The 27,639-nt window shown below is 40.8% G+C and overlaps 3 protein-coding genes across 4 annotated transcripts in view; 1 reads left to right on the forward strand and 2 right to left on the reverse strand.

Moving 5' to 3' along the window:
• The window catches only part of CDAN1 (codanin 1), a 57,685-nt gene extending 53,790 nt beyond the window's left edge, over positions 1-3,895 (reverse strand). Inside the window, exons 1-2 of the mRNA XM_052696121.1 lie at positions 3,766-3,895; positions 924-1,621 (exon numbers count right to left, since the gene is read on the reverse strand). Coding sequence (XP_052552081.1) covers positions 924-1,621; positions 3,766-3,861 — 794 coding nt within the window. The 5' untranslated portion in view covers positions 3,862-3,895. The remainder of the gene's footprint in view (positions 1-923; positions 1,622-3,765) is intronic.
• Positions 3,896-4,118: 223 nt separating this feature from the next.
• Positions 4,119-8,528, forward strand: LOC128086553 (uncharacterized). Its single transcript, XM_052695338.1, has 2 exons — positions 4,119-4,679; positions 5,270-8,528. Exons 1-2 carry the CDS (start codon positions 4,193-4,195, stop codon positions 5,926-5,928), a joined length of 1,146 nt encoding a protein of 381 aa, XP_052551298.1. The 5' UTR covers positions 4,119-4,192; the 3' UTR covers positions 5,929-8,528.
• A 960-nt stretch (positions 8,529-9,488) lies between these two features.
• Positions 9,489-27,639, reverse strand: part of TTBK2 (tau tubulin kinase 2) — an 83,311-nt gene continuing 65,160 nt past the window's right edge. For both annotated transcript variants that reach the window (XM_052694084.1, XM_052694083.1), the window contains 2 exons: positions 18,469-19,733; positions 9,489-17,499 (listed from right to left, as the gene is read on the reverse strand). In XM_052694084.1, coding sequence (XP_052550044.1) covers positions 17,031-17,499; positions 18,469-19,733 — 1,734 coding nt within the window. In that variant the 3' untranslated portion in view covers positions 9,489-17,030. The remainder of the gene's footprint in view (positions 17,500-18,468; positions 19,734-27,639) is intronic.

Consider the following 27,639-nt stretch of genomic DNA (forward strand, 5'->3'; position numbering starts at 1 on the left):
TTTTTGCATGAAACCGATTCACCAGCAGTTTCTAACAACCGAAAATAAACAAGCTACCACTATATCCCAGTAATGTGTTATCCTTAAAGTTCAGGGGAACCCATTCTTCCCGCTTATGCTACCTAGACTGGACCTTCAGGAAGAGGCTCTGTAAGAGGCACTCCCCGGCAAACACAGAGATTATCAATTTTGTGCTGGAAATTTAATTGTCCAACTAGAAAGCGATCCCTTCAGAGGCCAGTGTCTGGCTTACAGAGTAAACAGCCTGACATGAAAGCATTATACTTGCTAATAAAAGTTTTGAAGAGAAAAAATCAAAGAGAGTAGTGAGGCAATCACAAGACAAACAGCTGCCCCAAAGCAAAAGTAGTCTCAGCAGGGAGAGAAGGGCCTGCTGAAGACCAAAGTGAATATGAGAATTAGCCATCTATTTGTCCATAACCACATGACATAAATAAAGCTGCACACTGATGTTCATTACCAGAATTCAGAAAATATCAACCCAAAAGCTTTTTTCCTTGCATCAGTAAAGCTGAAGAGCCTTCCAGGGCTGCACTTGATCAGCAATTGCTATTGTGTTAAACAAGAAACACGTCAGCATTATCTAAGCTCTTCTTGTTAGAACACAGAAGGACAAAGATGCGTTCAGCTTTACGGCAGCTGGCCTGTGCACCAGCAAGCTGCAGGCACAACACAAGTGAGAGGCTGAAGGGGCACCGAGGTGAGCACACAGAGCCAGAAGCTGACTGCCTGTGACAGCAATATTCCCCTCTTCAGCAGCAGTTACAAGGTTGTTCTGGCCAAGGAGAACAAGAAGTCAGCAGCAGGGTATTGTTTGTGACAGCATTCAGAGGTGCACAACAGAACTGAACAGCAACCTGCAGGACAATCCAAATGAGACAGCGAGGCGGACACTCTCTTACTTTGTCCAGCCAGAGGCGGTACCCATGGGTGGGAACTCCTCTAGGTTGTTAAGATTCAGCTGGCTGGGAGGGGTTCTAGCAGCAAGAGGCACTTCGCTCCGCTTCCTTCTCCCTCCACTCCACGATGCACTTTCATTCTTTCCATCCTCCTCTTCGGCCAAGGAACGCCCCAGGTCCCGAGCAACCTGCCGTCCAGAGGCACTGATAGAGCTGCTGCCCTTCCTCCTGCCCCGCCTTGCTGGCAAGGCCTCTGGTGCAGCAGCAAGGAAGCTCCCCAGGTTGGCCTTCTGAGCCGAACGCTTCTCGCTGTGGGTGAGCACAGGGCTGTACCCAAAGCTCGGGCTGCTACTGGACACCACGCTGGGGAAGTCGCTGCAAGGGCTTGACAGGTTCGACCCAGAACAGGAAGAGGAACCACTGGATACAGCAGCGGGGGAAAAGCTGGTGTCTGTGGTGCAGGAGGTCACCGAAGTCCTTTGGGAAAAGAGCTGCACTCGGCTGCTAGTCGCATGGCCTGCTCTCCTTTCTGGTCCTGTCCTTTGGCTCCTGTGGGCCTTGGAATTGGGAGTTTTAGCAGGAGTGGAGGGTCCATTAGTCAGTATCTGGCTGGTCTGCTCCCTTAAAAAATTCAGCAGAAAAGGCACAAAGTCCTTCTGAAGCAAACTGAACGATACCAGCTTGTCATGGATGTGATTCTCCTACAAAAGAGGACAAAGCATTAATATAAAGTCGCTTTCTCATTCTTTCTTTTCACTTGTCTAGACTCATTTAGTACTGCAATACACAATAAAAAACAACATGATATGCCAAAGTAGGCCAATACAGTTCAAATGGCCTTAACATAAGCCTGAAAGTCAGCCTCCACACAGTCATTTTGGCACAGGATTCCCAATGGAGTCACTCACTTTGGCCTCCAGTTGGGAACTAGCAGAGCTGTCCCTGGAAACAGCAGTGACACTTACTGGAGCTCTGGCCAGCAAGAGCCTGGAGCAACCGGCACCTCTGCATCCAATGTTTCAAAGTAGGGCATGGATATTCAAGCAGCTAATTCTAACATGAAAAACAAAAGCCTACAACTTCTCTGTTCCCTACTTACGCCACCTACATCCACAGAGGGGTGCTGTGAGAACAAGTGTTTAAGTACTTGGAGTCCTGTGGTGCCAAATATCAGACGATTTCAATTACGTATTTCCTCTTGCTTGGGAACCCCCAGAGAGCTAACAGATACTGCACAACTTCAACATGCATGACGTTTTAAGTAACAAACCTTTAAAAAACACACACACACACACAAAAACTAATAAAAAAAAAAACACTCATAGAATCAACATGTTATAAAACTAAACAGGTGGTGATCTTCCCATGGTAACACTAGACAAAAAGACTTCATATCCCATGCATGGCTCAAAGCCTTGTACGCTAGGAAAAGTGTCTTTTGTTTCTAACAACACGCACATTCCTGTTTCTTCTCTATGGTACTCTGTGCCATCTCAACAACAGTAGAAGCTCACAGGCAGCAACTTCTTCCTTAGTAACATGAAAATAATTGCATGCATGTTTTGTTTCATTTCGATACCCATCTCCACTTTAAGAAAGAAGAGCAAGCACTGTTCTGGAAGTACTTTTTACAAAAGAAGGCAGTGAGAGCAGGGCCATGATCTCACTCCTGCCATCCTCGACACCAGTGCTGAAACTCTTCCTCGAAAGCATGACAGCACAGCAGCTCCCCTAATGAAGCCTGAGGCTGGCACAGCCTTGGTACAGGGCGGACTCAGTATGCTGATGCCCTGGGCAGACCAAGGCCAGCACACAAAACCCATCAGGTGCCAGCAGTGCAGAATTGCCCCACAAAAGCCAGGGAAGATGTATTCTATCATTCCTCAGTTGTCCGTCTATGTTTAGAGTTGAGACTGCTTGCGGTCTGCACACAAGGCCAGTCAGCTCCTCAAATCTTTCCGAGCACAGCATGCCTTTATTCCTCTCTCACTGTGTGAGTTAACAGAGGATCATAGCTCTGCTGTAGGATGAGGGCATACTGTCAGCTCCCAGCCTCCTACTGGCCTTCTCACCCCACACACCACCCACAGCCCCCGGCAAAGCAAACCCCCCGTTAGCCAGCCCACAGCCTCCAGTTCTGAGCAGTCAGCACCTCAAATTGCACAGCACCCACAGGCCCACATCTGCAGCCCACAGGTTAAGGAGGGAGAAGTTTGGGATGACAGCAGTAAGCTCTGATCTTAATTAAAGGCATTCTAAGGAGCTCGGGCTGAAAATGCTTCACGTACAGACCTTGTTCTCCACGATGTAACTTTAGTATAAGCGCTCCTGGTCAACGTGTGGTTACAAAGGCTTCTACAACCACGGCAACACCAACGCTCGGCCCGCAGCGCGTTACAAAGCTCCGCGTGCTCGGATGCAGCGGATCCCCAAGCTCAGACCAGCAACAGGTCGCGAGATACCACAGCGTGCGCACGGGGCCGCGAGCAGCTCCCGACGCGTAGCGGGACGCGGCAGCGGCGCCGCTCCCACCGGCGAAGCGGCGGGAAGCACAGCCCCCCGCGTCACCGCGCCTCCCCAGCCGGCACGCGGCGACGGGGCACCGCGCTCCGGGCCACGTTCGCCGCCATTCCACCTCCGCCTCGCCCCGGGGCCCGGCGAGAGGTAGCGGTCCCGCGGCCCCCGTCCCGCCTTCCCGCCGCGCGCTCGGCGGAGCTCGCTCCCCCGGCGGCCGCCCCCGGGCCTCAGGCGGGCCTCCCCCGTGCGCAAAGTTTCCCGCTCGGCCCGCAACGGGACGCGATACCCCCCGGGCCGCAAAGTGCGGGGCGGTGCCGCCGCGCGTTACCTCAGCCGGGCGCTGTCCCGGCGCGCGCCGCAGCCACCGCACCACGGCGCCGACCGCCACCTCCTCGCTCAGCAGCAGCTCCAAAACCGCCGCCATTCCCGGGCGCCTCAGCAGCCGCCGCCGAGCAGGCGCACAACCCGCGGCGGGGCCGGGCGGGGCGGGCTGGCGGCGGGGAATCCCGGCGGGGGGGAGGCGGGCGGGGGCGGAGCGGGCGCGGGCCGGGCCCGGGGCCGGGCCCCCTCCCCATGTCAACACGCGGGGCACGGGGCGCCTGCGCCGGCCGCGCGCGTCCTTTCCTCTCATGCGCGGTGTTCCCTTCCCCGGCGGGGCGCGGGGCCCGGCCTAGCGGCGGCGGCGCCCGCGGGCCGGGCCGGGGGAAGGGGCAGCGGCGCCCCCCGCGGGCCCCCCCGGCCCCCAGCGGCGGAGAATGGCCGAGGACTCGCCCAAGCGGCGCAAGGCCAATTTCAACGAGGCGGAGACGGAGGTGCTGATCGAGCAGGTGCTGAAGCACGAGCGGCTGCTGTTCGCGGCGGGGCCGGGCCGCGCCTCCCCGGGCCAGAAGCGAAAGGTGTGGGAGCTGATCCGGCACAAGGTGAACCCGGTGGCCGCCTGTCCGCGCGACGTGGAGGATCTGAAGAAGCGCTGGCGGGACCTGAAGCGCCGCGACCGCAGCAAACTGTGCCGCCTGTCTCAGGGCGGCGGGCCGCCGGGCCCCGCTGCAGCCCTCGGCCTCTTGCTGGCCCCCGAGGAGCTGCCGCCCGGCGCCGCGCCCGTCCGCCGCCACCACCACCACCACCACCACCACCACCACCTGCACCCCCGCGCCTACGGCTCCCTGCTGCACGCCGAGGCCGTGCCCATCGTGGGCGGCATCGACACGCTGGAGCTGCCCGGCGCTGCCGTGGGGGAGATGGGTGAGTGTGGGGCGCCGCCTTCGCGCCTTGACGCGCAGTGCTGCGTGCAACCAGCGGCCCGTGACACTACGGCGCAACGGCACGTGGGAGCGGACCTCCCGTCCCGGCGGCGCTAAGCCCCTTCTGCCCACGTTTGTAGATCCCGTTCTTGAAATTGCAGAAATAGAATGCCAGCGTGCAATCCTAGGCTGCCCGAAGTGCTGTGACTACGTATGGTTTTGTGTCCCAGAGAGAGGGGGCGTTAACGCGCTGAAACAGCAGCTGCAGTACACAGGGATTCCCCGCGATCGGCGTCACCGTGCACACACACAGCGCAGAACAAGATTTGTCTTTTGGAACCTGCATCTTAGCCCCCGCGGTGGGGACAGTAAGGGAATTACAATTCACGGCTATTCAGTAAATGGAATTTTAGGGTTTTCTTCCCTCGTATAGAGGTGATATGTGTTCTAAAAGCGTCAGCACAGTGCAAGTTGCTGCGGTAGGGTCTTGGTTCAAGGGTGGTGGGTGTGCTGAAGGGTAAAAGCACGCCTGACTTGACTGTGAAGTTCCTCACTGACTTTGCTCTGCTTTTCCTCTCCCCTCATCTCTAGGATTTAACGATGATCCCGGCCCATCTCATCAACCCGGTCTTGAGAAGATAAACCTAAAAGAAGAGATAGTGGTGAAAGTGGTAGAGCCGGAGGAAAGCTCTGAGGACATGGCAGTAGTCCCACCTAGCCAGGAGCAGCTGCCTTATCTGGGGACATCGGGTGGTGCTTCCTCAGGGAAGGTAAAAGCCAAATCAAAAGGCAGATCCCAGGCAGACCAAATCGGAATAACTGAAGCGGACCTAGTGCAGATTCAGCAGACCCAGATGCAGGTGATTCAGTCTGGCTTTGACAGTGTCAACCACAATCTTCAGCTGCTGCAGCAAGGCATGCAGGATCTGAGTAACAGCCTCAGCATCATGGCGCATACGCTTGTTGCTATCAAAAACGTCTACATGAAAAACAACACCGGCCCAACTACATACACCACCACCTCTACTCAGACCACAGCCGGGTACCTGAGCCCAGGTTCTCCCCAGGTTTCCCCTGCTGAGGACAGAGGCCGGGTGCAGATGGCTGGGAGCAGCAGCAGGAGCAGCAGCTGCAGTTCCAGCTCTACATCCCAGGAACCAGGTCCTTCAGAGTTTCCCAGGCCCCCCCTGAGAACCATTAAGAAAGAACATCCAAACGGCTGCTACTACTTCTGCTTTGCAGACATGTAAAACTTGAATATATGTACAGTGACTGTGGTGTTAGGTGCTGTTGTTTGTTCTGCTCCAGCCTGTGACTTGAAGGAGCAAAGTGGACTTGCCCCCCACATTTTTTCCCAGTGGGAAATGTTTCTCTATAGGAGGTGGCATTAAACACTAAATACCAGTTCCGTTTGTTAACTCAGTTTCAGTTGGCTAATGTTTTTCTGCTGTTCTCTTTATCCTCTTACTCTCTCAAAAACAAACAGATTTATTTTGGCTATAACTCTTGTCTGTATTACTCTTTGTTTAATGTGACCTTTTGGAAAATAAAAGGCATGAGATTTGGGTGAAAAAGTAACGTTATGGTTACTGACTACCAGGAGCTGTCTTACATGAGTTGCTTAGTTTTTGTTGGTTTTTTTTTTTTTTTAATTAAACAAATGGCAAAATGAGCTGGTGTTTTTAAGTAGTTGCTTTTTGTAATACTTATAACTGTTCGCTTGTTTGCTGTTGGTTTGAGGTTTTGTTTTTCTAAGTCTCAGCTGTGCAAGGAAGATATGGCAGGAAGGGTCGGATACACCTGCTTCCCTGAGGAATGGTTTCAGGATTGAGCTGTTGATGATGAATGTGCTTCTCCAAATTCGTACAGCATTGCTCCATTTGGCTGCTGCTCATTCCCAGCTTGCCAAATGCATCTTCTCAGAGGCATTTTTTTTTACTTCACTAGCAGAGCAGGCTATTTCTTGTGATATTATTAAGATAGAGACATAAAACAAAAACAGTAACTGATGAGTGATGCCTGGCTTTGACATGGAATGACATTTCTTATTATGGCTTGTAAGCAGATTTTGCAAGCTTTCTGGAATTGGTATCACTTGAAATACAAAGAACAAAAAAATCTTTCTGCATTGTTTTACATTTAGACTTGCTGTTAAATAAATTACAGGAGGCAGCATCTGATTTTGAATAGAAAAATGTTCTTGCATAGCTCATGAAAAGAAGCTTTTATCTTTACCTATCAGAGAGATTAGTAAAATCTGCCATGCTTGTACATCCGAGGAAGAAGAACTCTGAACAGGAGGAAAATATTACTATTGATGCTATCGTTAAGATATGTGGAAGACTGGTGTTTAGAGCTTGTATATTAGTGCCTTGTAAAAAGCACTCCATTTATATTTTCAGCGTACTCACTGAAGGAAATACAGCAACCCTCTCACCTGCACTGTTATCCTATCACCTAAAAAATCATTCAAGTCCTCCTCATAAGCATTTATCACTAGTATAAAATTCTAAAGATAAATTGGCCTATGGTAATGGTCACTGGTTTTCCAGTGATTCTGCACATATGTTTTTGTTGCACACAAAGTGGCAACCCAACTACCCCTTTTAGCAACATAAGAACAAGTAAACATCAGGCAAGGTATGTATATACTTTTATGTCAACTTGGACAGTGCACTATACTACACAAAAATACAGGACTAATTTCTTCCATCTTTAGGGGGGGGAGTAGGCCATTTTCATTGAAAAGTGATAAATATGGGAGCTAACAGTAGCTGCAAATAATGCAAGGAGTGCATCACCAGTTACATACTATTAGAATAATTACCTCAAAGCAAGGGATTTCATCTTAGGCCTGTGCAGGAGTCTGATGGAGCTCAGGACAGCTGGATTTTAACAGGTTTCTTCTGGGGCGTTGCTGAGCAAAGAATGGAAACAAAATTATTTAAGAAGCCCAAAAGAACTATTTAAGAAGGAAACGGTAGAAGAGGATGACAAATCCTGAAGCTCAGCCAGGTGCAGTTCAATTGCAGCCACGACAGGGGATTAACACAAGGTCTATGCCCTGGAGGAGGTTCTTGGCTCCTGGATTCCCTTATAAAAGGAGATGGTGTGGGTGACAACTACCACTACCTTACTCATAAAATGCTGATACCAAAAGCAGGATAGAGTTAACCTCTATATGTAAGCATTTATATTTCTCCTCCTCAGTACAGATGGAATCTGCCAAGCCTTCATTTGTGTTTTGTTCGCATACAAAAAGCAGCCTCTCAATCTGTGATATCCCAGGTTGAGTTAGAAAAATGTTAGTGAATCAGAAGTTTACCTGGTCTTTTTGGGCAGCTATTTGAGCTTGTCCAGAATGCAGTAGCCAGTTCTTTCTGTATTTCAATTCTTTCTTCAATTATTGATTCTTTAATTTCATTTACTCCAGCCTTCTTAGGGAAAGCTAGCTTGTGTGTGCTACACAGCTGTCTCACGTTTATGTTTCCAAGAGAGAAAGCTACGGTCCAGGTGCAAAGAAGTGCAGCAAGATTTCAAGAGCTAGTGGACTGTGTCTGCTGTGGTTGTGAAGATGGTTAAAAAAAGAAAAAAGTGCTTCAGAAATCAGATGAGCAGATCTCAGCACTGATCTCCAGTGGTGTTCCTGTTCCAGCCTTGGATCTTCAGTCTCTCAATTGTACAGCCTAGGTATGTCGGAGCTGAGTTGAGACCACTGTCTCATTTTGGTTATGATCACTATTTATGTAATATTCTAAGTAACTTAAGATACTGAGATATCTCACCTCCAGTACAGAGCATGTACACTTTTATTTTCAAATTCCAATTAATAAAGCTGACTTTCTGTTTCTTTCTGTGTCTTTTCTGTAATCAGATAGTGGCTTTACTGGGAACACTAAGAACAAACACCCTCCAGAAGCACAACAGTACATTTCTAGCTGCTCTTAAGGGCAGAGCTGGTCTTTAATCTGCTTCACATACACTGCATAACAGTGGCAAAGTCAAGAAAGAGATCCGGAAGTTTTCTCCAATTCTTCTAGACTTCCCTAGCAACCTTATTCTGCTGTGCAAAGAGCAAGCAGTATTTTCCACAGCACACAAGGACTAAGATAAGTGTGCACATAGACCACAAATATTGTGATGACATTGTACTTTTATCTAGTTTTTCTAAAAAGAGAAATGAAAGGATCTTGGATGGAACTAGAACAACTGGTTAACACTGCATCAAAATACCCAGATTCAATAACAACCTCAGTAATGTTTTTGCTATCTGCAGCTAAATTACAAGAGGCTGTAAAAGCTTGGCATGAATGTCCAGACAGCTGGACAAAATAAATTTATTACAGTGGCCTGTGGCTAAATAAGAAATTATAATTTAGCCCATTTACAAATTAATAAGTGTAGCTGGCTTGCTACACAAACAAGGCTGGGATCCACCATATCATCACTAAATTGTTCTGATTTGCCATGGCAGTCATTTGTTGTTTGGGTGAATACAGAGAGGATGGATAAAGAACATGAGCAAATAGAGAAGGAGGCCTTTAAGGAGGAGGGTTGAGTTGTTCCTAATGTTACTTATTACACAATACATCGATATACTAAACAGTAGAATTCTCATTGACTCACTCTTACAGTATGAGCATCAACTTCTTTTGCAGTAGTACCAACTGACACTTCCTTTTTGCTTTCTCATAAGAGAAAACAAAGTTTTTTTCCATCTAACGTACAACAACAAAAAAATTGGAAAAAAAAATCAACCTTATACAGTATATTTTAAGCAATAAAATCACCATACAAACACAATCAAGGATTGAAGTTTTGCATGCTGAATGAGTATTTTATTTATAACCAGTTTATAAAAATAAAATACAAAATAATTTGAAAACAAAACTTAAAACATTGTACAAAGCCTTGATATGGTACAAATGAGAAAATAAATAATTACACCTTTATGTACAAATGACCATTACAAGCGCATCAACTCTCTTATGTTCTTGGTTGCCTGAGCAAACTTAAAAGAAAAAGAATGGCTTAGAAGATTTCCTAGGAGGGGAAAGAGAACAGCAATTATTGAGCAAAATAATTTTGAAGGACTCAACATTTGTCTTATCCAATGGTAACAAATAACCTCAGAACTACTTTGCATTTAATTTAATCATGATGCAGATCAAGTACTTAATTCCTTATGGAGCAACAACATTGTATTTTTAGCTAATAGACCAATTTCATTCTTTGTGGTATTGCCCAGAGATTTTCAATTAGCAGCCATTGGTTTGCAGCTTCAAAAAGTCAGTACTTGTCTGAAGGCATTGCTGGTGATTTCCTTGATTTAGCAGTTTGGATATTCATAGGAAAGCATTTGAAAATTGACACCTGTTCTCTCTCTCTCTCTCTCTCTCTCTCTCTCTCTCTCTCTCTCTCATACACACTGCAGCTCAATTCTGGGTTGATTCTACAGAAAATCAGTTAGAAGTTCAAGAATAATTTTAAGTGTTGCATTCCAAACTAAGAAAGCAGAAGATGCAGAGAAGGCTGCTGGCCAATCATTCCAGATCTCCAGTCATACCAGAGAGAAGGAAAAGTTGTGAAATGGACCAAAATCCCTCACCACATCTTATGTCAAACCCTTCTGACCTTGTCTGCCACAATCCAGATCAGGATTTAAAAGAATCTGAAGCCATGCAGACCAAGCTGGTCAACATTATGTACCTTCGAGAGCAAGCTGGCCTGCTGCTACTAGAGGTCCCTTACATAAAAGTTCGGTCAAAGATCAAGTGATGGCAAAATGAAACAAACATCTGTAACCAATTAATACTAGCTGAATTACCACAGCCAACTGGGGACCATCAGGACCCTGTATGAGTAGCCCACCTGCAGTATTGTTTTCAAAAGAAACAGTGGACTCAGTACTCCTGGCCTAAGCTGACTAACAGCAGTAATTCTTACAGAAAGTAAGGGATCAAAAAGCAAGTCATGTCGCAGTCTTTCCCAAAAATATGCATTTTCCAATTTAAAATAAAGTAACTGAAAATGCAAGATTTATAAGTGAATTTATTCCTTCAGACCCTACGCAGGAAAAAAAAAAAAGCTAAACAAAACTAGGGTCTATTTTAATGAAAGTTTCACTTGCACAAGAACAGAAAGGATCCAAGCTGTTTATGTGGACTGGGGAGAAACAGGAGCAAAACACAAGCTAACATCTGCACTACAAAAAAAGGCATTGCTCAACACTTAGAGCAGAAACTTCAAATCCACATTCATTATTATTTGTACGTACAACTTTGTGCGTTTAAATTTTGCATTGCATTAGTGGGAATCCTGACATACTTGAAACAAAACCAGAATTTCACCCAGGATTTTGGCACCAAAATTAACCCGTGAGCTGGAACTCTTCTGTAGTAAGGAAGGAGCAGGGTACACAGGTCTTGTTGCAGAGCACTGCAACTAAATTCCTGTTCTCTGAAAGACAATTTCTCTATTGCAGCAGTAGAGGAAAACCAGCCAGTCTCTGGAAGCTGTGGGTACCCCTTGCAGCCCAGGTTCAGCTTCCCTGCTGGGGTTTGCAGGTCGCAATTTGCTCTGCGCTAAATTTGTTGTGTCAACCACATGGTTGTTTTTATTGAAGAAATCTCCCAAAAGGAAAATACGTAACTCCTGTAGACAGCCCACATAATTGCCAGCCATTGTAGAAAGTTAGAAAAGCAATGCTTATTAATCCCACAAAAGTATAAAGTTCTTGAGGTGTTGTCACTGCTCCTGTTAAGAGAGGATGTGTTACCAGCAACAGAGAGTAAAATCACCCTATGCACTCAATCCTGAAAGGCTGGAAAAATTGCCAAGTCAATACTTTAGACTTTAAAATAATACATTCCTCTTATTCCTCTTCAATTCTTCCTTAAAAACAAACAAACAAACACTCAGAGGTTAATATTAAAAATCTGGTTACTTAGACCACCAAATGAGGCTTGTTGCTACTGTGATTAAATAAACTCAGCATTTTGCAATATCTTAAGATAACTCCAGGTAGTTATTATAGAATCTAGACTGAATTTCATAACATTTCTCTTTTACAAATGTTACACATAGGGGAGAGGAAGACTGGCTTCAAGTGAATAGCTGAGGTATCCTTGTGTGAGGTGAGTGTGTTTATGTGGTTGCACACATTGGCTAAGAACAGCATGATCCACACCTATGGACTGCATGGAGCTGAAACACTGAACCTTGCTTCCTTTTATCAAAGTTACCAGTCACTGCAAATTGTGAACAAGACATTTCAGCCAAATCAAAACAGCAAACAAAATCCTTCAGTTCATTGCCTACTTGGTTTGCTAAAGAAGTTGAATAAAAATATTCTATGGAGAATGCACTACATGGGATCATGGTATTAACCTAGACACCTGAGAACCCTCTTGCACACTGGCATTGAACAGACAAAACGACCTCTCACCACCCTGCAGGATCATTCCTGCATTAAAAAAAAAAAACAAAACAACAACTTATATCAGAATATTCCATGAATTAGTTATTGAGCTCATTAGTGAGTTTGAGCTCCCTTTTATTCTCTTGTTTCTTCTGGAAGATTCAATTTCTTTCTCATTTTTAACATTCATACAAAAATTGTAGGCAAATATTCCTGGTTTGCAACTAAACCTTTATAAAACATTGAAATAATCATCTTTTTAGCAGAATTTCTGCTTCTTACTGTCCTACAGAAATCTCTATTTCACTATGGAAAAAAATCTGTTTACAGGAAAGTCCCCACCATTTAACTGGCATTGTCTACATTCGTATCAAAGAGAAAAATAACACATTTCTAGGAGCACTGTGATCAACCGTTGTATAAATGTTACTGGGATAAGAAAGACTTACAGCACTTTTGCCAAAAGAGAACTACAGGATCAGGCCCTGTAAAACTGAAGAGAATCAACATTAGGGCATGGCAAAATTATGGCAGATAAAGCAGAGAAATCAGACCAAGTCAAAGCACCACAGACCTCAGCTCACTCTGGTAAATGAGTTTAAGTAAACAGGATGCAACAGCTGAGACTGTTTCTACCTATATACACACATAAGCATGTGTATATACATATATAAATAACATATATTTCTATATAGCATACAGTATTTAGGTAAATGTGTATATTCACACATGTACAAAGGTATATTTATATATATATTAAAAAATTAAAATTCTGTGTTTTGCCAGCGATAATCAATGCCATAATAATTATAAATTCTAACTGGCAGAGCTCTTGCAAGCCTTTTTCAGTTGAAAAATCTCTGAAACATACAGCACTACACCTTTCCTTCTACACCATGACTGTTTTGTGAGGTATGATAGAAAACTTGATCTCAAGCATGGAGACTTCAAGGCAAGAATACGTTCAGATTTTCCAAGTTACTGCTGGTGGCTATAACTCCCCAGAGGTCTGTGCCTCCTGAATAACTGCACATACTAGCAGTTAAAACCTCCTATTGCTCCTGCTTTTGAACACTGAAATTGTTCAAAACTTACTGATCCTACTCAAATAGATAGGTGCCTACCATCATATGACTTGCCAATGTCATTATACTGTATGACAACTCCTGTTATTTTTAACAGTTTTACTTAGCAATTAGAATTCGCAATTAATAACAAATTTTGTTGATATTAATATTGATTTTCAAGGCTGTCACTCAAATTCAGTGTATCACGTAAAATTGCAGGACATAATTTTTTGTGACATGTTCTATCTTTTCAAGTTCGATTTTATTTTACAGGCTTCTGCCTCAATTTCTCTAAAAATGCTTTAAAGTGTTGGAAAAAACAGCACAGGTAACACTGTGAAAAGGAAATACACATGCAGCATTTTCATCCAGAACATGCCATGTCTCCATTGCACTGCACTCCAAAGAAATGGATACTTGAAAAGCACAAAGCAACAGCTCCTTGAATTACATTGTTTTTCAGCTAAAAATTGCTATACAAGTTGCTGGATGCTTAAGCAAAATGACTATAGCTGTTGTATACGATGGAGAGAAATCTTCCCATTCCTGAAAATTTGTTGCAGATACTCTATGTAGATCCTTCATTCCCCTTCTACACAAGGGTCACACACATACATTGATGGTTTTATGTCAGTTGCATATGCAAGTGTCGGAGATTACAGAGCTCACGATTAAACGGACCCCCTGGAAATAGTACAGTAACAAATATATAGATGAGGTGATCAAGTGACTGCTATCTAACTACATTAACCAGTTGCTACATTAGTCTATAGTATGCAATTCTGTATGTTTTTGGCAGAAGGCAACAAGCAATAAAAATTTCTAGAAGAGCAGGTAATTCAAGTCCTATTGCTCATAACCACTTTCCTGTTTGCATTTTCATGATTTTCTCACTAGTCCCTGTGGAATCCGCAGCAAGAAGCATTCGGTGATATAGAGGCCTTTTACCTTGTATTGCACTGAAATAAGCCTGGATTATCAATCATGATTCATTTCTTACCCTATTTTGGCATAGTTTACTACTGTTACATTGGCAACTAGTTCAAGTACAGGTGAATGTCTACAACATTGGCTTATTTTGTATAGAATCATAGAATGGTTTGGGTTGGAAGGGACCTTTAAAGATCAAGTAGTCTAACTCGCCTGTCATATACAGTAAACTGCAGCAATGAACAAGTCTGTATTTTTGGAAAGAGCACAAAAAATCCTTAGGTGTTAATATTCTTTCTGATCTATAAAGAAGTTACCTGTTTCTAGATTCTGTTGTACTAGAGAGAAAATACAAACACCTCAAACTTCAGCATTTCAGGAGAGCAAGCATAAAATTGGCACTTATTCAAACTGACCCTATTAATGTAGGAATTAGCTCAAAGGACCTTAACAAAATGGAAAATAAGAGAGAGTGGAGGGAAAATAACCTTAGGCTGCTATACCACCTTAACAAATAATTCCAGCGGTGCCCAGAGTAGAAATATCACAAATGGGAACCAATGTTCTCTCTTTTTCTTTTTTTTTTTTTTATGCCATGAGGAAAGCAGGAAGGAAAGATAGAATTGTTGTTGTCACATTCATCTATCAAGTATTCATTGACTACCACTGTACCTATATCATGAGTATTCACAACAATTAAGAACATACATTATAAAATAAAATGAATAATCAACAAGCCCTATTTGTGATAAGAAATGAAAATACCTTTCAGTTTCTGTTCCTGTTCATGTGCAAATGCACACAATTCTAAAGAAAGACAGAGAGCTGCAAGACAAAATGTTGGCTGGTTGAGAAATCAGTAGTCCTTCAATCTTGTCCCAAGATATAAAGGTTGTTAGACTTTGTGCATTCCAGACTTTTTTTTTCTCCAGGAGATAGGAGATGCAATGCCAAGAGTATTCAGGAACTAACAGGGAACTGCGTTATGTGTGGTCCATAAATTACAAGTGAAAAATGAGAAAGTGAATTTATATAAGCATGTACATGTATGTATATATAAATATTTATATTATATAATTTACCATGAGGACATGCAATTATTGGTATAGCACCTATTATACAATATAATACAAAGGAATAAGACTTTCCAGTGGTACAGTTTTTTTTTTTTTTTCAGAAAAAGCAGGTATACCCTACCTATTGCATTCATCTGTAGTGATTGAAACCTGAATGAAATTAAGGTTCTACGCTGTGCTACATTGCGTATGAGAAACAATATACATATAAACAGTAAGAAAAATCAACATAGTCTGACAGAGCAAGTGAAATTCAGTGCAGCTCCAGGGCAGCTTTAATGCAGCATTAGAATGTGTTAGCTCAGAGACAAAATATTCCCTTTTAATCCAAAGGTATTCATTTGGCAGAGGTTAAATAGAAAAAAGCACAGATGCTGGCTGGAGAGGCATATGACTACAGCAAGCAGATCAGCAGCTGACAAGTCTCCTACACATCCAGTATCTCCACAACAGTTATAACCAAGGAGAGCTGGCCGCATCTTTTTTAGGATTGCATTCATGCTCGTTACTATTCTTAGCCAGTATTCTCTTCTGAATGTAGCAAAAAGTGCTAAGTGTTCTCTACTGAGATTCTGTAGAGCAGGAGAGATTATTAAGTAACTACTACAAAAAAAATCAGAAGAATTAGACACTGTGGACTTCACTGGCAGATAACAAAGTTTGGCTATCAAAGAATGATTTGGGAAGAGTAACAAAAACCCAATAACAAAATATCTCAGATTGTTTTCTATGTATTTTGCTGTAATGATTCTTACTCATTTTGTAAGGTATTGGCTGTATTTCTGTCACCTGAATCCTCCCAAGGAGTTTACCTTTCATGTTTTTATTAAAACAAATAATCTTGGTTATAATTGATTCTATACTGTAAGATCAGTGATTTCAGTGATCCATAACTAACAAAATAAAAACAAAAGCCAGCAGTAACAAGGATTCTTTTTGCATTTTGGTTAGGGAAAAATCAGGCACTCCTTTTCAAACATTCACTGCAATCCATTGCAAATCTGCAACATTCAGTGAACTGCAGACGTCTTTCTCTCATCTCCTAGATGAGGATGCTCTTTCAAATTCTACCTACTGAGGTAGAACCCCTTATGATTCCCAAAGTGTATAACATGGAACCAAGAATTAGCTTATTGGATCATAATTAGTACTGAACAAATTTCTACAAAATATCACTACAAAAACATCTTAGAAACTGTTAATATCCATACTTAAAATGTCACCAGAGTAAAGAAGGGGCAAGAAACACGATACTTCACGTAAGTAAATCTGTGCTATAACAGACAGGGGACAAGATGAGCACTAAGTGACTTGGATGTGTGAAACTCAAAATGAAAGAGAATCATAAGGTAGAAATACCATTGTCGTATAAACTGTGCTTTTTTAAAACTATAAAGACTATGCTTGAGCAGCACTTATCTCCCAAGTGGTGACGTTTTGGGAATAATGGTTTTGATTCCTTAAATAATTCTTGAGACAAACCTTAAATAATTAGGCCAAATCTTCTAGTTAAGTAAACTGAAAACATAGAGATACTCTTTTTAAACACTCACCTTGGAGATATTTTTTTACTTCAAACACATTCCACCTCTTTGACTGCCTGAGTCATTCTTTTCTTGCCCTCTACCCCTCTCCCCCCCCAGATCTGCTTGCTGCCTGCTCTTAGGCAATGTCTGGCCACTCATTTACAAAGTATGCTTTCTCATGAGTAGTTTATGAAGCTTACGTTCTTAAAAAGCGCAGATTCAACACTTTTTTTTTTAAATATACTTTTTTGATTAATTTTTTAAATACACAGTACACAGACACAACATGCATCAGACTTAAGAGGCGGATTTATACCTGTCAAGGCCCAGTTCCTATCTGCTAAGCTTAGTGGCTGATTTGCTCTTTCCTGTGGGAGTCTTAGTGTTTGGGGAATGGTATAAGGAACTGCCAGATCCTTTCAGACCATTCTTGCTTGGTTTGTTGTAGCAGTGCTCTTGCTGGCAGGATCTCCTAGAAGATGAGGAGCCTGAATGGCTAGGAGGTGATTTACTCCTCCCAAGATGTGGGGAGGAACTCCTCTGATCATGGTGGGTTCTCCCTGCCCGTGATGGGGAAGAACTAGCAGTACGGGGTAAGGAAGAGCTCCTAGGGGAGGCACTGGGACTGCGTCGGGGGTTGACAGGACTTTTGGGTGGTGTTTTTGGACTGTGTGGAGATCCTGGACTCTTACACTGTGTAGAACTCCTTGGTCTTTGAGATCCGTTCTGTAGAATTTGAGCCAGACGAGAGATAAGATCTGAGTCTGAGCTGCTGCTCCCCAGGACTCTGTATCTGCGTAACCTTAAGAAGAAATGAAGAAAAAATATTTCTGTTTTAATCTACTCACCAAAATCCAAATAGACACACAGTATGATTGGAAACTAAGGAGGAGTTTACATGGCAGAACAGACATCTGAATGTGAACTTTCTTGTAAGGCAGAGATGTTCACATCTAGGTTTTGGCCTCCATGTTGTTCTAATCAACCCAATAATTAGTTGTATAAATTCACCTACATAAACAGTTTAAGCACCTAAAAGAAAATTGAAATTTCCTAGCAATGTTGAAGTGCACAGAAAAGCAATGCTTACAAGATCTATTTTGATGGGATGTATCCATTTCTGTCCATCATCAGTACACTCCTATACACAAAGGATGACAAAGCAAACCACAACTTCCTTCCGAGGATTTCACACTACTGATTATAGCATAATTCTCCTTATCCTGGTAACTTAGGCACTGAATAAACTAGATCATGGTTGTCTATATCGAGAACCTGCAAAGGAGCATTTCTACAGTTCACTCTGTCATCCATTAAGTGGTTGTTTTTACTTAGCCATGATCAGAGCATAGTTAATTAACTTCATACTGATGGGTGGACTCTCCAAACAAGAATAATTAAAGCTTCTACAATAAGGACAGTTCAGTGTTAACTGGGGCTGCATGTGATAAATCCTACTGATTTCTGTAAGTCTGTGAATAATTGACATTCTGAGTAAGTGGTTGCGTTTGAAGAAGGATTTAGTTACAGACTGACAGATCTAGAAATTTTGATTACACACGTATTGATGTATAAAACTTACTGGTGAAGCAGACTAGCAGTCTTTCCTCATTCATTTTCCAATAATGCAAGGTTTTTCAGAGAATTGAAGGCCAGCAATTAAAAAACAATAAGGATGGGACTTCTACATGATTACACGCTGCATAGTAACTGCAGCCTAGCTCAAATCCATTTTCAACCTGAAAACCAATCTCTATTTTCACGGTGTTACCTTGCTTCTACCCCAGGCCTAGTAGGTGGTCTTCCAGGTGGTGGCCGAGGAATGAAATGAGTTGAACTTGAACCGTTGACTTGATCAGTAGTGGCCCAGGAGACTGGTCTGGGTATCTTGCTTTTTCTGGACTGAGGGCTGCTTGGAGATAAATAACTATCTTCTGTCTGCTTGCTGAAATGAGAGTCCAGTGTCAGTTTAGAAAATGAGGATAATACATCATCCTCAGAAAATGGTACCGGAGCAGCAGCCATTTTTTCCTCCAGTGACTTATCAGAGGCACTTGAGAGGTCACCAAGAAAAGATTTGAGCTGCCTCTTTTCCACAAGTAGTCTGACCAAGTCTGTCTGATGGGCCTTTTTTAAAAGAAGCTTTTCCTTTGCTGAAACAGGAGAAGAGGATTCTGATGTTGAGTCTATTTCTTGTGCTAAAACCGGGATTCGGCTCTGCCTGAATACAAAAGGAGATTTAACTAAGTCCTTCTTAGATCGATGAGAATTCTCATTTGCTGAAATGCAGTGAAATAACTCTCCATTTCTGGGAGCATTTTTCTCCTTCTTGTCCTCCTGGTGCAAAAAAGTAGTAAGAGCCACTTGGTGGCACTGCAAGTCCTGGACATGGACTTCTTCCTTATTAGAATGAAAACCATTTTCCTGAACTGGTGCTATTTTGCTTGTTTGTCTATTAACATATGGGTTGATGCGTCTTGACGGAGAAAATTCTGGTGTTTCAGGTGCTGTTGACTTTAGAAGCTCATCTTGATTTGGCACCAAGCAGACAGGCCTTGGCTTTGATTCTTCAGCAGCATCAGTATTAGTTAGAGGTTCTTCATCTGCAGATTTCGAACTTCCCGGCAAAGAATTCTGTTCTTTGCTCAGCATTACAACAGCATCCTCAGAAACCACTGGAAGTAGTTCTTCCTCAGTCTCTACAGGAAGCTTTTCAAGTTCCTTCTCTTCCTGTCTCCCGCTTTGTTTTTCAGGTAGGTCCTTTTGGCCACTGCTCAGGACTCTGGTACGTTCTTTGACATGTTCTTCCCTTTCAAGCACTTCTTGGCTGATATGAAGTATCATATCTGGTCTGCTGCCACTAACTGTGGCATCTCCTGTCACAACCAAACATGGCAAAGTTTCCCTTGGAGATAAAAGTTCCACTGTTTGTTCCACAGACTGTGCGTCCCGCTCTCTTTTATCTAGCTGGTGGCCATAATGAAAGCTCTCTGAAGCAGACTGTGTGGATGCCGCAGAAGGCCTGGGTATCGTTACCTTAAAAAATTTGAGAAGGAGAAGGTGAAAAATTCAGGAATATCATAGAAAGCATTCTTTATATTGCATTTGTGATTTCATATATTCAAAATACATTAAATAATGATTCCTATGAATCACAATGATTAAATAATCCCTGAACTTCATAAATTACGTATAGGTAACTAGGAAAATTAGATACTCTATCATCCCAAGACAGAAATGCATAACATAAAAACAATCTCAGTGGAAATTGTTGCAGTTACCAAGGAACATCCTGGAAAAGAGACTCAGATTAAGAGGTAAGCACTTTACCATTTTACATTAATTTGAATACTTTCAGTGTAAGTTTTATGTAAACATAGAACTTTAACAAGTACACCACAATACTTTCTAGACAAGTATAGAAGACAAAGAATACATTGAGGTCCAGATTCAGGAATTGACTTAAACTTCAATTTAAGCAGAACTTAGACACTGTTCTCAAAAGAACTAATAAGAAAACCTTATCTACCTAATTGAATACATCAGTACCCCTAATACCTACAGCTCATAAATATTCCTGAGTGCACAAATTTTATCTATTTTCTTCCCTATATAAGCTTACGTCTTTTTTAATTATTAAACTGAGCAAGCAGGTCAGGACTTCTTACTTAAGGTCATTAAGAGATTCACAAACTAAATATTCACACAACTAAATCTCCTGATGGGTCTAATCTAATCCTAAGTGCGCCCAAAACCTATATACAGTACTGACTCAGAGTCAGTGTGAAAAACAATTGAGTATATAGCTCAATTGTTGGAGCACACAGCCAGGAAATAGGAAACCTGCCTTCATGTCTCTTACCACCCTGAGGGACACAAACTCTCTTTCCCATCAAGTATGGGCAGAACCATAATGGATTTGCTCTTTTGCTTTCCTACTGAAGACAGGTCACTGCACAGTAAGAAGTGCAGGAGTTATGAGGTCGGGGGTGAGGTCACACAGAAGTGACAGGAGCTCCTGAAACTGTTGATTCAGTGACAGTAGAAGAGACAACTACTGATCCTATTTCCAAATAGTCTGTGGTACAGAAGACAGATTTCACTTGAACTTCTTACAGAAATTATCTAGACATGCTGCTGAGCTTAACGCGTTGTTTGTAAGAGCTAGTGCATTGGTACTTCTGGACCAGCAACAATTCATACTGTGTACTCCAACTTCACAAATGCAGAACTCTCCAAAATAAGAAATGCCAATGAACAGTCAAGGATATAAACCCTCATGGGAATCTGAAGATTCTTCTCTAAAATTCTTGCTGTTTTTTTTGTTGTTGTTGTTGTTTGTTTGTTTGTTTTTTCATTTTCTTGATAATCCTGTACATCATTCCTATCAGTATGCACACACATTCACCTACATGAAACAAGAGCATATAAACAAGAGTACTATATAAAAAAGTGTACTGTAAACAGCTCATTAGAACAGAACACAAAAAAATAAATCACAGTTTGGAATAGAGATGAATTAAAGAGAAGGTAATTGTTTGTTAAAGAAAATATTTCTGTACTGTAAAATGTTTTCTGAACATACTTTAATTTACCTAATACAATTTTGGAACTTAACCTAAAAAGCAAGGCTTTATTATTTATTTTTTTTCTTTTAAAGAAAACGTGGAGAAAAGGAGCAGAAATAACTGAACTCCTGTTTTCTGAATGTATCAGTCTGTAGCATGTTCAACGAGCTGAAATTTATTGAAATTGGGGGGAAAAAAGTCATATATTAAAAACAAAATGAAAAACAAAACAAAACAAAAAAAACCACTGAGACCGGCAGCAAGAGACTAGCTTTTGTCTCCCAGTTGGATCATTTTTTTAGTTTGATGTCCCTCTATGTTTGCTGAATTGAAGTTCTACCTTGACAAACAAATGGAGATTGTTTAGTTTCATTCAGCAAAACAGTCCTCTTTGCCTACTCTTATTCCCAAGTCCAGCCCTTTCTTCCAAAAGACACATCATTTCTCTTGAGTTAGCAAATTCTTACTGCAGAAGCTTTCCTGTGAGAGAACCAGTGCAAATCAGTTTGGCCACAGCAAGAACAGAAGAAGTAGATATTTGAAAAAAGCACCTATTCATGATTAAGTCAACTAATACCTAAATTTTAATTTGAATTTTAATACCATAAAAATGGTTTAGCAGGAACTCTGCATAGAAAGAAAAAGAAATAAAATAGGGAATAGGTCTGGTATAAGAGACAGGGGAGTTACAATCAGTTCTACCTTTATCTTCTTTCAACAAACCATTCCACAGGGCTGCAGGTGGAATTTCCAAAAAAGGAAATCCTGTAAAATGCTTCCTTTTCAAAAGTTTTTACCAGGCTTGTCTTCCACGTTTCTGAAAAACGATGGCTTCCCATAGAACAGAATGATATCTGGTGGACTCTGTTTTGGGAAGTAAAACAGCCTTAGTTATCTGCTTCTCCAATGTTATTTCTCTTCCTGGTATTTTTCCAGAAGAGCTGTAATTGCAGTTAATTTTTTTTTTGCTTTGCTTAAATACATTTACACAGAAACTTTTTTCCTTATGACATCTCCCTTATATGTCAATCCTTTTTTAGGTGAAACCAATTCTGATATGAAATCTGTTTACAGTTTTCAGTCTTCATCTTCTCTGCCACAACTGGAGAGAACAGTTTCTAGCCTTTTAGACTGCTCTTGATCAATCTAGATTTAGCACTTATATCCAAGAAATGCAGGAGTAGACTTGTTGAAGAATCTACAATAGGACGAGAAGGAGCTTTTAGTGAAAGAAAAACACCGAAATAAGAGAAGGAAAGAAAAGCACACTAAGTATCATCAAAGACTCTGTAGTGCTGAGAAGCTCAGTTTCAGCACTGGCCTACTGAATGCATGTATCACTTTCTTGAATTGTGCTCACTAACAAAAAGAAGCTTGTTTTCTCAGATGGTCAATAATCTTTTTGTTATTCTTCTCAAAGCGCAAGGATTAAATTATATCCCTAATAGGCTTGACATTTCATTTACACATGCAAGAAATACAAATCATGCAGAAGTGTCTCTCACACAAGCATTCTTACAACTTCAGGTGCAGCTCCAAGAGAGGGAAAAAAAGAACAAGGCCAAAAAGAAACACAAGGGATTTTAAAAAGCACTATTATATTATACAATTTTATTTACTTACATAATAATAATTTTATAATTATACTTTTATAATAATTTCATTATTATACAAGTTTGATATTTGAGGTCTCACAGGATGAAAATACGAAGGGATACATATTATGCATTTACTGAATGCTAGTGTTTTCACACTGTAGGGTTGTAAGAACATCCCTAGAAAGGATAGAGAGACTGTTCTTTGAAGGTGAATGCTTGTTCCCTGAGATGGGGCCATAAGGATGAGATGTAAACAACAGCAGAAGAAAGTTTGGCAACTGTGAAAGGATAAGAAAATTCCATCCTAACTTCTGAATTTAATTATGAGCCATGAAAGATGTCCTTCATGCCTTAACTCTCCTCAAACTCTAAATAATTGTATTTAAAAACTCTCAAAGCAACTTAAAAAAAAAAAAAAAAAAAAAAAAAAAAAGCAACATATAGTTCTGTAACCCTAATCATCCCATAGTCATCTTCCTTGTGAAACCTTGCACAACGGAAGTGAAAATCAAGTAGCCTGAGAAGGGCTGATCCTCAGATGTGCAATGTACACCAGTTTAATTGGTGGTTTAATCTAATTCAGGGACACAGAAATCTAAAGACTGTTTGATACATATCTAGTTACGAAACAAATAATACATGGCCAAGTATGCAAAACTAAAATTCTGGCTTCATCATAAGTAAGTTTTGTACTCTATTTTCTTCTGCCACAAACTACAATCATATCCTATAAGATTTCTGTGGCTAATTACATCAATTTTGCACAACATTGAACCTGAGGAACAAAGATTATAATGTGCTGCATCTAAGAAGAAAATGTTCTGTATATTGTCTCAGTCCTTTTCAGTAAACTGCTGTATCATATGCCTTCTTTTAAAGTCCTGGAATTGTGACAATCAGGTAGATAATGCTATAAACTGATTACACCCAGTATGCTGGAATTGTATCCTCCAGTATTTAAAATCTGTTTTGCACAATTTTCTTCTTAGATGCAATGCTCCTTTTATTCTGCAAAAATATCTCCTTTTCTTCTGGAATATTTAAATGAAATTATCACCACTACCTTGAATCCATCAGTCTTCCCTAAATGATTTCTTAATTTCATTCTGTTTTCTGAGGCATTACATTAGATTGCATTTTCTTCAAGAAGTTTTACAATATACTGAGTGGAATGTTACAAAAGAAAATGAACAAAACAACAAATATCTCTTAGACATCCTTTATGGCATCCGTCAGGCTTTCCTCTCTCTAAACTTTTGACAGGCTGCAACTGATATGCAAGTGATATGCTGGGATCAAACCTTCTGTGAATGTATACAGCAAATTGCAGAGGAATGAAATAATGGTCTTTGGTTGATAAAGCAGCTAAATTTGAAAGATCTAAATGTGTAAATATGGATTACTGTAAAATACTAGCAGGTAGGAACCTGACCTTGCAGCAACAGCTTCTTCCCTCCACTCATCAATTTAATCTTCAGAACTTCTTTCCTACCTTTGATAAGTTCATGTATCTATGAGATCAAACTTCACGTGTCTTTTCTCTTTTCCCTTCTACTTTTCATCCATTTTTGGCTCTAAAGCCTGGAAGCAATATGATCAACGTTAGTACAAGCCTGTAGCTTCTGCAATACCAGTCTCCTTGAATCTTTCCAATTCACCAGCTTCCTCTTACTTCATAATTCTTTCCCTGTTGCTTAATTTTTCTTCCACAGCTATATACTTCTGCAAAGAAAATTCAACTGCAATTTGTATGAAAGGATAAAAGAAATGCAAATATCCTGTAATTTACAGCTACTGTTACTCTGACGTGATTGAACCACTGTGATGCTTACATATTCTGTACGTAACTTACCAGCTGACTGTTCAGAATAGTTTTCCTCAAAATTCTCTGCATCTACTGTTATCATTCCTTCTGACCTTCCAGAGTCTAATCCTCTGTATTCTTTACATCCCCTTCCCAGATTAATGTCGCAGCAAGGAAGAAGCTGAACAAAATTAGTTCAAGATTTCCTAAAATACATCGTCTCTTTCTATTATAGGCTAACATGCTGATAAACAGGACAAATATATGACTGCAGTTCATGGTGTTATGGAGCCCAAAGACGACTCTTAAGTCTTGATACTCAATCCCTTCTGACATATATACAGTACTGCAAGCATTGTATTCATCTGAACAAACTGGCAGTCCCCAAGATATTACACAATTGGTAAAATTCACACACAACACGCTCTAGTCTTAACCTGGAGGAAAACAGAATATGAAGATAACTCTCCACAGCTCTTGATTATATTCTTTCTACTGTTCTATAATGCTATCTTTTGCATCAACCTTTTGTGAAGGATGCAAGAAATTGGAAGAGAAAGAAACAGATGCAGAATTAGAAAGGCACAAGACAACAGTGTTTTCATATCCTCTGAGGTGACGGCTATCTTTTGAGGATAGAGAACACACAGTGTGTACAGTCTTTATTAAGTGCATCTATTGTTCATGGCCTAGTTTCAATATTCTTTAAATATCTCCCTTTTTCAGTTATTCCTATATCACTTAACAGGTAAAGGAAGGTGTTCTTTATTCTGACAAAAACCCCTATACTCACATATCCACAGGGCTAATACTGACTGCTCTGTAAGAAGTATCTTTAATTGCTTTCAGACAATGATTGTCATTGTAATATGGGGCTAATTAGTTTGTTAATTATGTGACCAAAACAAGTACTCAATTTCAAACTTCCATACAACATGTACATCAATTAAAGAATATTCTTCAAACTTACTTATGTTGTATAGAACATCTGGAATTGTTGGAGAACTGGTAAGCAGCTGCAATTCCAGATAATTATTTTATAGCTCTCACACAATACTCCTGTCATATATACTGCAATTAAAAATGGGCTAGTATCATAACACTGTTCTTCAGTTTCACAGAGAAAGTCTTTTTCTAACAAAGCATCCGTTTGCCTTAGACACAGTTCAGAGATGTAAAAACACAGCAACTGGTATCACGCTTATCTCATGCTTTCATTTCTGTTTTCACAGAAACCAAATTCCCACTTTATCATGGTTATTTTCGCATGGTATAAAACATGTAGAGATTAAAACCACTGAAGAAGCATGGCCACTTCATGATATTTTCCTGTGGAAAGTTGGAAACTACAGATTTCATGAGGACTGTGGCTTATGTATCAAAGCTAATGAATACATATCACTCTAAGGAACACAATTCAGTCAGCATTTCTAAATTGAGATTTTACTACATATCTAACCACCTTCATAGGATGGTAATTAGATTGCCACGAGAGGTCATGCCCAAGATATCCTGCTTTTTCAATTAAGAAACAAAGCAAAATGCTACAAATTAGAGAGGTTCATCCTGACAATAGAGGATTGCAAATACAATGTTGCACTTATTTTCAATTCCTGGTGCAGATATTTGATATATAAAATGCGCTTAAAATATTTTTGAAGCTAGTAGGTACAAATCGATAATAATGATACAAGAATCTTTAATCAAGTCTAGTTTCAGCATCAAGCTATCAGAAATACATCAGAATGTATTTTTTCTAACTTTAGAATAATTTTTTTCTACTTGTGAATTATCTTCCTGAAGCTAAGTTTTATATTAACATCTGTCCCTATAGAGAAAATACCTGCAACTTTAAGAAACAATAAAACCGTGGATTACAACTTCCTCAGGGAAAAAAAAAAACAACAAAAACAAGAGATCTCCTTTTCAAAGTAATATTATACATTGTTATTAAGAGACAGTGCTGGTGTTTCCCCCCCTCCCCCCTTTTTTTTTTTTTTTTTTAAACACAGCAGTCTTCCTTTGTCATGAAAATGAGACATACAGAGACTATCAATCACATAAAAATATTTTTCTGCATAACAGCAGTGGAGTCCAGCCACTACTGTTCAGATGAATTCTGAATACTCTTCTCCTTATATCACTTCAATAAAGAGTCATCATGAAATATCACATAATTCATAAGATCTACCTTTATTTCAGCGTGCAGATTTCAAGGATCTGTATTTCTGATTTTTATACCTGATTTCTATGAACTGATATATAATTTTAGATTACTCCTATGCTTCATTTGTGCTTCAATTTTGCTGTTTGCATTATATTTTTTACTTTTGTAAAGGCAAAAATATCATTCAGACTCAAACAGCAACATTAAAATAAAAAACACAAAAATAACACAACCAACAAGAAGAAACAAAATTCAGCATCTCCCTTCTGATTTTTCAGTGAGACAGTGAATCTACTCATGTGTGTTGTAATAAATTAAATCCAGTTCTATCCAATTATAAAATTGGCACTGTATTTGCACACATTGCCCAAAGTGTGTGTTATGCTTGCAAGGGAAACAATCCATGAATATTACACTTTCCATTGGGAAATAAAACACATCAGAAGAATTTATGAAACCCAAACTGCATAAACATGATTCTAATACAAATTGTAATGTATGCAGTCATAAAAGTAGACGTGAAATTTCATTTTAAAATTTGAAACCTAGATAAACATTCTTAAAAATCTCTCCTAATAGCTAAGATCTGTTCGAAAGCATTACAGGTTTCTCATGTCCATAGAGCTTCACCACCAAGAGTAGTTATAATTCATATAAAGAACTGTCTGCTTTCAGTTTGCTTATAAGCATGCTTTATAGATATTCTTTATAGGAAGCAGACCCAGAGATAGCAGTCTTAAGGTTGGTTCTCTTTTCTTTCAATATTTTAATATATACTCTTCTCTATACGCAAGGTGTTGCAGTT

Source organism: Tympanuchus pallidicinctus, unplaced genomic scaffold (assembly GCF_026119805.1).
Source record: "Tympanuchus pallidicinctus isolate F22 unplaced genomic scaffold, pur_lepc_1.0 scaffold3, whole genome shotgun sequence".
Lineage (NCBI taxonomy): Eukaryota > Metazoa > Chordata > Aves > Galliformes > Phasianidae > Tympanuchus > Tympanuchus pallidicinctus.

What these genes read in the sequence shown, in the direction of transcription:
- LOC128086553 (XM_052695338.1), top strand. Translation starts at nt 4,193, where the DNA reads ATGGCCGAGGACTCGCCCAAGCGGCGCAAGGCCAATTTCAACGAGGCG. An exon ending in CGCTGCCGTGGGGGAGATGG is followed by an intron (nt 4,680 to 5,269) that starts GTGAGTGTGGGG and finishes CCTCATCTCTAG; the next exon opens with GATTTAACGATGATCCCGGC.